This window comes from Clupea harengus, chromosome 6 (genome assembly GCF_900700415.2).
Source record: "Clupea harengus chromosome 6, Ch_v2.0.2, whole genome shotgun sequence".
Taxonomy (NCBI): Eukaryota; Metazoa; Chordata; class Actinopteri; order Clupeiformes; family Clupeidae; genus Clupea; species Clupea harengus.
This window is the reverse complement of record NC_045157.1, coordinates 27,738,086-27,750,585: the sequence shown is the minus strand read 5'-3', so window position 1 is coordinate 27,750,585 and position 12,500 is coordinate 27,738,086. Positions and strand designations below refer to the sequence as shown.

At 48.4% G+C, this 12,500-nt stretch overlaps 1 protein-coding gene across 1 annotated transcript in view; it reads left to right on the top strand.

Annotated features, from left to right (window-relative positions):
- The window catches only part of si:ch211-186j3.6 (neural-cadherin), a 168,466-nt gene that overhangs the window by 139,641 nt on the left and 16,325 nt on the right, over nucleotides 1-12,500 (top strand). Inside the window, exons 25-28 of the mRNA XM_031569628.2 lie at nucleotides 553-680; nucleotides 1,729-1,852; nucleotides 6,101-6,281; nucleotides 7,471-7,637. Coding sequence (XP_031425488.1) covers nucleotides 553-680; nucleotides 1,729-1,852; nucleotides 6,101-6,281; nucleotides 7,471-7,637 — 600 coding nt within the window. The remainder of the gene's footprint in view (nucleotides 1-552; nucleotides 681-1,728; nucleotides 1,853-6,100; nucleotides 6,282-7,470; nucleotides 7,638-12,500) is intronic.

Sequence of the window (12,500 nt, the reverse complement as noted above, 5' to 3'; positions counted from 1 at the left end):
CGCGCCTCGGGGGTCACTGTGAAATTGTTCAAATGACTGTGATTTTAGCCCCATCCACCCACTCACCTTCCCCACCGCTGCCATCCGTGCCTGTGCTGTGTCACATCCCTTACGTGGAGGTGAATAGACTCCCATCCGTGCCTGTGCTGTGTCACATCCCTTACGTGGAGGTGAATAGACTCCTGCCGTTAGACGTGGGGAAGCACTGACAGGCAGAGGCGCTTTATCTGCCGTTCCATTGCTGTTCCCTCTCTGTTTCTTCTTCCTCCTCCTGTCTTTGTATGATATCACATATTAATATGCCTAATGTGTCCTGATAGCAATAGCAGGCTGAGCTGAGGGGGGTGATGTGAGGAGGGGAGCGGGGGGTATCGGTTAAACGCCTGAACTGAAAAATGAAGGCTGTTCGCCGCCGGCGGCGGCTGGTTTTAATCTTTATCAAGGCCGCCCGCGCCACCTGGGCCGTGCTGTGTAAACTCACTGTGGCTCTGCCGAGCATCGATCGGGGCTACTAACGCTACACCTACCCCCCTTCTCTCCCAACACCACCAGGAGGTGCGCTTCACCCTTGACCGCTGCTCCACCGCTGCCGTCAGGGAGATGGAGGGCGTGGGCAGCTGGCTCACCTCCCAGGACCACACCTCGTGTGAGGTCAGCGGGACCACACCCAACATGGACAGGTCAGATCTCTCTCTGTCTCTCCTCTCTCTCTCTCTCTCTCTCAGTGTCTCGCTCTCTCTCTCTGTCTCTCTCTCTCTCTCTCTCTCTCTGTCTCTCTCTCTCTCTCTCTCTCTCTGTGTCTCGCTCTCTCTCTCTCTCTCTCTCTCTCTCTCTCTCTCTCTCTCTCTCTCTGTGTCTCGCTCTCTCTCTCTGTCTCTCTCTCTCTCTCTCTCTCTCTCTGTGTCTCGCTCTCTCTCTCTCTCTCTCTCACCCTCTCTCTCTCTCTGTCTCTCTCTCTCTCTCTCTCTGTCTCTCTCTCTCTCTCTCTCTCTCTCTGTGTCTCGCTCTCTCTCTCTCTCTCTCTCTGTGTCTCGCTCTCTCTCTCTCTCTCTCTCTCTCTGTGTCTCGCTCTCTCTCTCTGTCTCTCTCTCTCTCTGTCTCTCTCTCTCTCTGTCTCTCTCTCTCTCTCTCTCTCTCTCTCTCTCCTCTGCCGGTAGCCACCAGAGGCTGCTCTTAAGTAGCGGCTCCCTCCCCCCGGTGTGTGCTAACTGAGCGTGGCATTGATTAAATGCTTTGTTAGTTACCCTATGAGTTGGGAGATGAGCCGCTCCGCGTCCGGGCCCTCTCACCTCTCTGCTCACATATCTTTGTGAGTGTCACCGTGTTATTGATCCGGCCATCGACTGGTGCTCCCTACAATCATTTCCTTTGTTAGGTCACCAGCAAAGGGTAATTGACCTATTCAATGATACAGCAACAATTATTAATAGTCTATTCTCTATTTATTTATTATCTCTGCGTTGATATTCATTCTATCTGATCGAATGGCTTGGTCGATATTTGTTTCTAAAGAAGAGTGATTGGCTGTTGGATCATGTTTGGCCACTCTGTGCTAATGAATGGATGTTGAGAGTGGATAGAAATGACACGAGAGGTTTTGATAGATGAAGAAGGGACCAATGAAGAGATGAATGATAAAGGTGGAGGCAGGAGAGGGTAGGGTCCTGTGATGTGATGACCACACCTGAAACACTGAATGGCTGCGTGTGTTTCCTTCCTCTCCTCCAGGCATCTGAACATGAGCCAGGTGTTGCAGCTGGGCGGCGTGAATGAGAACGTGCCCTACGTGTACCCCCAGCTCCAGCACAAGCACTTCACCGGATGCCTCCGCAACCTCGTGGTTGACAGCAAGGTACGTTTTTTTTTTTTACCACATGAATCAAGGGCCGTGAAACCATTCATTCTTTTTCTGGTTACTTACAAAAATAAGACTTCAAGTAAATAAAGATCACGATGTGTCTTTCACTTTTACCGTCTGATAGAATAGATTGAGACTTGGACTCAAACAGCAAGAACATGAATGGCAGCAGAGGTCCTTTTAAAGAAAAGATTTTTTTGGGAATTTTGGATTCTCTGGCATAGAAGGAATAAAATGTTTATTTGAAGATCTGGCAAGACTCACAAAACATGTGTACTTCCATTTTCTGCTGCTTCTAAAAAAATAGATATGGCCGCCCACTCAGCAAAATGGAGGTAGTATTTAGTTTCAAGGTCCGAATTTTCTCCAGCAAAAAGCACATCATGAGGATTTGTACTCACAAGCCTGTGTCCTGTACACAAACTATTTGGATGGATGGATAGATAGATAGATAGATAGATAGATTGTTTGGTTGATGGATTACTTTATTGCAGTGTTGCAGCAGCAATTCACAGATATCCAAACACACATAATTTACACAAAATCACAAAACACAGACACTGACGTAGGTAAAAACAGTATTTACAAATCTATATCCACAAACTACTATATTACTACATAAAATAAATTGAATACAAAATAGAGTTCGAATATAATATAGCTCTAATTGTGCAAATGAAATGTAGAATGTGCATTGCTAGTCAGAGGAGCAACCTCTCCCGGCACAGAGGGGAGTCATTATATATTGCTGTTGCGGTGGGCAGGAATGACTTCCTCAGCGCTCCAGGGGAGTTGAAGATGCCTCTGTCTGAAAACGCCTTGCTGTCTGACCAGTGTGTCGTGCAGCAGGGATGTGAGGTGTTGTCCATTATGTTGAGCAGTTTCTGCAACATCCTTCGCTCAACAACAAACTCTAGGGGCTCCAGAGCAGTCCCCAGCACAGACACAGCCTTCTTTATCAGTGTTCAGTTTCTTACATTTACATTTACATTTAGTCATTTAGCAGACGCTTTTGTCCAAAGCGACGTACAATGGAGAGAACAGTCAAGCTAAGAGCAATAAAGAACATGGTGTAACAATAAATACTACTTTACATAAGAATTAGAAAAACGACCTAGAAAGGAAAAAGAAGTGCAGGAATGTAACTGCTGAAGTGCAAGTTAAGCGCTCTTAGCGTCACTGGCTCTGATGCCGCTGCTCCAAGAGATGGCTGCAAAGAAAATTGCCCTTGCAACAACAGACTGGTAAAAAGCATGCAACATCTTGCTGGACACATTGAATGACCCAAGATTCCTCAAGGAGTAGAGTCTGCTCTGTCCCTTCCTGGAGACACCTTTAGTGTTACATTTCCAGTCCGGTCTGTTGTCCAGGTGAACACTCAGGCATCTGTAGCCCTCCACCTCTTCTCCCAGGATGGACATGGTGCTAAGAGCTCCACCAGTTCCCTGTACTCACTGTCTCCTGTCCACCACTGACACACCCTACAGCTGCAAAGTCATCTGAAAATGTCTGCAGATGACAGGACTTTGAGTTGTATTGGAAGACTCAGATATACTGGGTGAAGAGGAAGGGTACAGTCCCCTGGGGTGTTCCTGTGTTGTTAACCACCTGATGAGACACACACATCCCCTGAGTCGGCGTCCTCAACTCCAACCATGGGGCGGTAGGAACATTGTTGAAAAGTTGGAAGTGCGGCAGAGAGAGAAGTATGGTTTCCAGAAATTGTTATGAATATGAAGGCATTCGGGTGTTGTGTTTGCAGTCTGGTGGTGACTGAATTGAATCAGCTGATGACGGGATGTAAACAGCAAATAATATGGATGCAAACTCGCGGCTAACAGTTCGATGTCCAGGCTACAGAAACGCTCCTTCACAGTAACATGTCCAGGATTACGCCATCTGTTGTTCACAAGCACTGCATTCCCCCTCCTTTCTTCTTACTGCTCTGTCTGCAATCTCTGTCAGCCCGTACAGTCTGAAGGCCGGGGGCGGTGGAGTTGGAGTCCTGAATATGCACTCCTTGTCCTCGTCAGCTTATTCATCTTATTCATTCAATGACATGACAATGGAGAGAAGAAATGGTTCATATTTCCTCCTCCTTTCTCTCTGTATGACACCAGCCTTGCATTCCTGCTGGTGTCTCATCTTCAACACGTCTGGGATTTTGAGTCTTGCTTCGGGCAGTGGTGTGGGTTTGGAATGGTGACCCAGCACAACACAAGTTAAAAGAAAAGATGAGTAGAGATCGGTTCAGCCACAAAGCATCCATTTCGGCATGCAATGTTTTACCGGATGGAGTGCTTTGACAGACAAAAATGCATCATAAAGGAAAGAAATGACAAAGACACGTTAGACGTTAACTGGAACCGCTTGCTTTCACTACTAAAGCACTTGAGTGCCATGTAGCTGAGAGCAAAGGAAAAGGACAGCCATACCTTGTTTCATCCAACACTCTCTCCTCTGTGGAGGAGAACAAAAAGACATGCTCACTTTAACACGTTTGTCACAGTCTCCGCCGCTAAGGTGTAAGACTTAAAGCGCGCGCTTTGCTTCCGCTCCCGCGCACGCCGTGAGGAGATGCCGCCGGAGAGGTGTGGGAGAGGCCGGGCTCCATTAACCGCTCCCGGGTTCCGCCGCTAAAAGCTGCTGGGCTCGGCGAGGAAGTCAGGCGGAGGGGGTCCCAACGTTGCCGCTGGCGTGGGCGCGGTGTAGTGCCCCTCAGCCCCCATGATGCCCCTGACACGGGGCATTAGCGGAGACTGGCGCTAAAGCACAAGCCCTGCAGGCGGCAGAATGGCTGTTGTGGCATGCAAAATTCAGGGGCTGCCAGGGTGGGCCATACATCCAGGGAGAAGGGGGGGCCTGGCGCAGTAGCTGGGTCATGTTGTCCTCCACTAAACCCTGTCAGGCGTGAATGCAGCTCCACCACAGTCTAGGCCCTGGTATGGGGAGAGTGGATGAAGTAGAGGGGAGGTGGAGGAGGGGAGATGGGGGGGTAGGGGGTGCATTTGGAGACTTTAATTGAGTTTCTATTCTGATTCGCTTCCTCCCACTCACCCTGTCAGATTCGTTTTTTCTCTCTCTGTCTCTTGCTTTCTCTTGCTTCTCTCTCTCTTTTTTTTTCTCCCTCTCTTCTCTCTCGCCTTTCCTGTTTTTTTTTTTTTAATCCCGCCCCCCCCCGGTTCCCTTTCTTCTCCTTATCTCATAGTGAAAACAGCATCCCTTTGCTGGGTTTAAGCCGATAAGGGAGGTTTCGCTACAGAATTTTTAAACTTGACTGTTCCACCACCCCAAACACACAACCACAAGACCACACACAGCCATGGAGAAAGGAGTAGAGAGATAGAGCGAGGAAGGGAGTGAGAGGAGATGACAGGGTGACTGTGGAGCAGGGAAAAGGGAGAGAGAGAAATAGAGGGAGTGGAGTAAATGGATACCCCACCTGTTGATGGAAGAATCAATTCAGTTGCCTGGCCAGCCTCTGTGTGTGTGTGTGTGTGTGTGTGTGTGTGTGTGTGTGTGTGTGTGTGTGTGTGTGTGTGTGTGTGTGTGTGTGTCTGTGTGTCAGGACTGCGTAAATCAACAGCAGCCTCTATTGTGAGGAGGTCCAGGCAGGGCCGCCTCGCATGCTCGCAGGGGTCAAGCACAATCTCTCCCCTGCTGGCGATTGGCTACATGGCGGCCGTTTAACGAGGAGCCCTTACAGATGAAATGGAAGGCGACCATAAAAGAGTGTAGGGGACGTATTAACAGGCAGACACGACACTCGTGCTGCAGACGAGAGTAAGACCCCAAGGTTTTCTCGTCCTTTTTCGAGGCGCTGTCTTCCATCTGCACAAGGTGATTGGCTCGACCTCGTGAGGAAGGGAGTCATTTACATGGCGAGATGAAAGGCGAACTCAGAGAAAGAGACGTGGGTCCGTGCTCAGGCCTTTGTGCTGAAGTTTTCTCCTACAAAGGAGCGCGTCCTTGGGATGTTTCTAACCACTGTTCCTCCTGTGCTTTTCTTCTGTTTTTCTCTCCTCTCTCTCTTCACTCAACTCCACTCGCTCTCTGCTCCCTCCTTTATATCCCATACCGTCGCCGTCTCTCTGATTTACTTTTTATCTATCTTGTTCGTACATCTTTTTTCCTCTGACACACCACATATTTCTACCTCTCTTTCTTGTCCTTCTTCTGTTTTATATCTCCTTACTTTTTTCCATTCCTCTATCCATACACCACGCTTTTTCTCTCTCTCAGTTTTATGACCTAGGTTCTCCGGCGGAATCGTCCGGAAGCAGTCCGGGGTGTGTGATGACTGACAGCAGCTGTGTGAACATGGGCTACCCTTCCTGCGGTCCGCATGGACGTTGCCACGGCGAGTGGGGCTCCTTCAGCTGCCAGTGCCTGTCCGGCTACACCGGCCACCAGTGCGAGCAGGGTACGCCAAACCTCCACCCTCAAAACCTCCCACAGCCACCCTCCCCCACCCACACACCACTTCCAGGGATTCATGACATGTTTTGTTTGTTAACAAACACACACAAAGGTGATCCAAGGTTGTTACCTTGACTCCCTAAGGCACTCTGACGGATCTATGCAAGGACACATCAGGATTAATGTGTGTGGGTGACCAAGTGTAGGTGTGTTGGGGAAAGGACGAATCATCAAAGGAAATGAAAGCTCTCCGGCTGCAGTAGACGAGGGAGAAAACGCATGGGTGCTTCAAATGAAATGTATATGGAAATAGGAGGATCAATATGATCAGGGGCCGGAGCCAGGAAGGAAATGAGAAGGCTGCAAGCGATGGTATGAGTATCTCTGATTTGATGAGTGTGCGAGGAATTGAGAGATCGCAGCCAGCCTCTCTTTCAGCCCCCTCCACACACATACACACACACACACACACACACACACACACACACATACACACACACACACACACACACACACACATGCACACACACACATGCACACACACACATGCACACACACACACACACTTACACACACACACACACACACACATGCACACACACACATGCACACACATGCACACACACACACACACACATACACACTCGTTGCGGGGTCTGGTGGCGGTTGAGGCATGGAGACTGTTATCAAGAGAGGAACTTAAGTGCCACTAATGGGACACTTGGAGAGAACAGAGGAAATTTAGCCGCTCTCATTCAACGTCTCTAGTGTCATTCTGCCATTAGCAGAGCCTTTATAATAATGGCTATTATTGCATGGGGTTTATACTGAACAGGCTTCATGGGCTTGGGGAGGTGGGGGTTCGGGGACGGGGGGGGGGGGGATGGGGGCGTTGGAAGACCCCAGCAGGCTGCCTTCAATTTACATCTCTGTGTCTGTATTGATAGCTGGGGCTTTTGAACTGCTTCATTTAAGAAATAGTTTACGTACAAAAAGTGCTTTTGATTAGAGTGCATGCCCACGTCATGAAAGAAATTCTATATTAACTCCAGTAAAAATGTGCTGAAGAAAGAGGTGCTGAAATAATCTTGCTCTCACTCTTAAATCAAACATCTTGATTTGATGTCCACATCGGAACAAATAGAATGCCAGTCAGATCCTCATCAATGCATTTGTGTTTTGGGATTTGACAGACATTCCGGAGTATTCCTTTGACGGTCGGAGTCACATCCACTACCAGCTGGCCTCTCCGCTGCCGGCGCGGCGCACTCAGGTGCAGCTGATGGTGCGCACGCGCAAACACAGCAGCGCCCTCCTCAGCCTGCTGTCACAGGAGCAGAACGAGTACCTCCACCTCGAGGTGAGGAGTCAGTCTGCCTGTCTGTCTGTCTGTCTGTCTGTCTGTCACAGGAGCAGAACGAGTACCTCCACCTCGAGGTGAGGAGTCTGTCTGTCTGTCTGCCTGCCTGCCTGCCTGTCTGTCTGTCTGTCTGTCTGTCTGTCTGTCTGTCTGTCACAGGAGCAGAACGAGTACCTCCACCTCGAGGTGAGGAGTCTGTCTGTCTGTCTGTCTGCCGTCTTTCCTTGGCTAACTGTTGGCTTGCCTGTCTGCTTCTCTTTTTGTCCGTGGCTACATGTCTTCCTTTCTCATATATACAGTATATTCAGACGCAGACCTTCACTGCTTCCTCTCATTCTATACCTCTGTCTCAGTTTCTAGGTATCTATCTTTCATTCTTCATTTCTTTACTCCCCCTGTCTTTCCCTTCTACCCCCCACCACTTTATATTTCATGCCCTCTCAATTTCTTTCTCTCTCGATTTCACACACACACACACCCCTGTATTTCAAAACAATGCTCCAATGAGTGTGTGATTGTGTGTGTGTCTGTGTGTGTTTCATGTGTTCATGTTACCTGACTGTACGATCCCATGGTTGGAGAGCTGTGTGTGTATGTTGTTCTCTGTCTGTATGAGCAGGCTGTGTGTTGGAGAGGTGTGTGTGTGTATGTTGTTCTCTGTCTGTATGAGCAGGCTGTGGGTTGGAGAGGTGTGTGTGTGTTGTTCTCTGTCTGTATGAGCAGGCTGTGGGTTGAGCTGTGTGTATGTTGCTCTCTGTCTGAATGAGCAGGCTGTGGGTTGGAGAGGTGTGTGTGTGTGTGTTGTTCTCTGTCTGAATGCGCAGGCTGTGTGTTGGAGAGCTGTGTGTATGTTGCTCTCTGTCTGAATGCGCAGGCTGTGGGTTGGAGAGGTGTGTGTGTGTGTGTGTTGCTCTCTGTCTGAATGCGCAGGCTGTGTGTTGGAGAGCTGTGTGTATGTTGCTCTCTGTCTGAATGGACAGGCTGTGGGTTGAGCTGTGTGTATGTTGGGTTGTATGCCGACGACCCGTCTGCCGTTCCACGCACACAGTGGCCCGCTGACGTGAGCGGCGCCTGTTAACCCATGGCCACTGAATGAACAGGCATGTATCCCCATCCCTGATGTGCACTGAGACCGCGCTCATCCCTCTGTCAGGCAGACACCCCTTCAGAGGGGCTTTATGAACGTCTGTCACACTCCCACAGGTTTCAATCACCAATTTCAGTATGCATCGTCTCTCCGCCACAGCCCTTCTCCTCCTCCTACATATTTCTCTTCATCCTCTCATTTCTAGTATTTCCCTGCATCTGTCAACACTAGAGTGGGACAGGCACGAGTGGAAATGACTTCTTTATGCATACGTACCTTTCTCTGTGTGTTTTCCTGTCTGTCTATTTGGGCCTCTTCCTCTCTCTACGTCTGTAGGTCTGTCTCTCTGTCTGTCTCTCTGTCTGCCTCCCCTCCCTCTCTCTCTCTCTCTCTCATTGTCATTCTCTCTTCCGGCAGACAGGAGATTTCATTAGCACCTTGCAGGATGACTCATGAAGCGGGAGCTCTGCATCGCTGGAGGAGCGCTAGCTCCTGCCTCTTTCATTCTCACTCGCTCTCATTTCTCCTTGCACCATCAAATGAACCTCTCTCTCTCTCTCTCTCCCTCTCTCTCTCTCCCTCTCTCTCTCTCTCTCCCTCACTCTCTCTCCCTCACTCTCTCTCTCTCTCTCTCTCTCTCTTTCATTCTCACTCGCTCTCATTTCTCCTTGCACAATCAATGAACCTCTCTCTCTCTCTCCCTCTCTCTCTCTCTCTCTCTCTCTCTCTCTCTCCCTCACTCTCTCACTCTCACTCTCACTCTCTCTCTCCCTCACTCTCTCTCTCTCTCTCTTTGTCACTCTCTCTCAGCCCTCTCCAATCAGGCCAAATCAAATCATAGGGCTACAGCGTTAATTAGTATACCTGATTTGGACAGCTAGAGCATACAGCAGTGGCATAGCAGTGGATGGAGATGGAGTGTGTGTGTGCCACTGGTGGCTGCTGCGTGGGCCGCGAGCGGTGTGTGTGTGTGTGTGTGTGTTTGCAAAAGAGCTCTCAGGCTCCACAAGCAATGTGTGATTGAGCCCTTTTAGCCTCAGGTGAGACAAGTCCTTAATGAGGGATCGCTCATTTACAAACTAATAATACACACGCTGCTCTCACTGACACACACACACACACATGTGTGCGTGAGCACATGCCACAACACACACACACACACACACTGCTATTTATGCAGACAGTGAGAGCCACATAAGCACAACAATAGTTCACCTCATGCCTCACACATATAAATACAGATGATTAGGCATGCACATGAACACACACACACACACACACACTCACACTCACACTCGCTGATAAGCACACACATAATTACAGCAAATATATGTTTCTATTTTTGCCCGTCAGAGAATGCATGAAAACACGCTAGTAATTGCATTCCTTCTGTGTAGAGCTGAATTACCCACGTGACGGGGTTGCTCGGATGATGACCTGATGGAGAAAGGGGAAATCGCATGAATCCAGACCTGTTCTTTTCCAATTAACATGCGTGGATTGATATGCCTTACAGTCCTCATACCAAGCCTCCAGAGAGCTGAACTCACAGTTGAACAAAAATGACAAGGCACTGACAACAACAGAACCAGAATGAATTGTTGGGAATATGGGGGGAATAAAGAAAGAATAAGAAGTAGGACATAAAGAGAATCTGCTATATTCTAGATACATGTTTTAACTAACTAACTGACTGACTGATATGATTGATTGATTCCATTAAACACACTCTAATTACTATTCTATTCTTTGCCGTGTTCTTGTCTTCCCTCCCTCTGAGGAGGAAGTAGTTGAGTGTGTGGTCACGGTCTGGGCTGGGAGAGTAGCCACTGGGAAGCACTCAGGGGGTTGGCAGGAGCCAGAGACTGCAGGGGGAGCAGAGGGGGGGGGGGGAGGTTTCTGCTTCATCCTTAATTGGGGGGAAAATCAGGTGCCCTCAGAGCTTTCTCCGTTAGACTGGTAAAAGAGCCAACCTGCCGAGCTCTAAATATAATTAATAGTTCATTAGGAAACCTTGAAGTGAAACACCCTAACACACACACACACAGAGAGAGAGACACACACACACACACACAGAGAGAGAGAGAGAGACACACACACACACACACACACACAGAGAGAGAGAGAGAGAGAGAGAGACACACACACACACACACACACACACACACACACACACACACACACACACACACAGAGAACACAGAAACACACACACACACACACACAAGGACATGCTCTCACACTGACACACAACAGCAGGTAACAGGAGGTGAGGAATTGGTCCAGGGAAGGCAATGCTTGGATTGTCTGTGTTTGTCTTGTGGTTTTAACTGACGTCCTTAGGTTACAGTGTGTTCTCTCTGTCTTTCTCTTTCTTCTTTTTTTACATCATGGTGACCACAGAGGGTGAAATGCAGGGAAGCAAATGATGCGCAGTGGGATGCTCTTGGAGTATGTTTGAAGTTCATATCAGGCACGCATCGCTTCACAGCAGTAGCGGCTGTCAGTTAACACATGCACATACTTATACACATACACTCTACAGTACATGAACTCACACTCTGCTCTCTCTCTCTTTTTTTCTCTCTCTCACACATACACACACACACACATACACACACACACACACACACACACACACACACACACACACACACACACATAGACACACAAAAAAATAATCTAATTTGCCTCATTAGCATGACTGTGTACAAACAGTGTTGCTAAAGCCATAATATAATTATACCTTATCTATATATTACTAACAACCATAGAATTGCATGGATTAATACAAAAAGAATATCAGCAGACACAATTACACACACACACACACACACACACACACTACACTACCTACCCACTGTATCAAGTACCCTTTAGTACCTACCACATACATATACATGTATTCATATGTACTACATATCTATTCATATCTGTCCTGTTAGATGGTCTTAGTTTAGTGTGTTAATGATGAGGCACTGATTGGTTCTCAGGAGCCCATCACCATGATACCTTAACGGCCGGTTTGGTTTATTGGAGCTCTCAGCTTCTGTGCAATGATGTCTCTGCATGCCCACTTCCACCTGCCTAGATCTGGTTTGAGCACAGGTGTGTCTTGTTTTTGTTTCCTTATTTGTGCTTGATTTCCTTTCATTCATTTCTTCTGTTTGATGTAGCAGCCGTTATTGCAGCAGCAATTCAAAGTAGCAGTAGCAGCAGCAGCTTCAAGCAGATCTGGTGCTCCAAGGCCAAACCTACTAGCATGTTTGACATAAATTAACCTGATATACAATCAGAGAGTCTTCTGACAGAACTACTGTTTCCTGCCTGTTCTTCAGCTGTGTGGTGGTTTGCACTTCCATGCGCTTCATTGGGTCTATGTTATTAGACCCTGGGCAAAGGCTGAAATGAGCCCCCTCTCCTCCGGATCTAAGACACACTAAAGCCTTGCTGCTCTTACCCCCTCTAGACCACCACCATCACACAGCACCTGATGGAGATAGGCAGGTGAGGTGGACTTTGGACTAATAGTGTGAGGCTTTTGGAGAGAGAAGATGGAGTAAGTTGGCGTCAGCATGTTTCTGTTGTTGTGTCTGTAGTTCATTTACAGCGAGGCGATTAAAGGGGTGGAGGGGTGTGGGGCGATGGAGCAGCACTGGGCTTTGCTTTGATTTGCTTTGCTCTGCTCTGGGTGGCCTTGCTGCACCAAGGCCCACTGCACCAGAGAAAGAAAGAGAGAGAGAGAGAGAGAGAGAAGGAAGGTTTGTACCAAATTC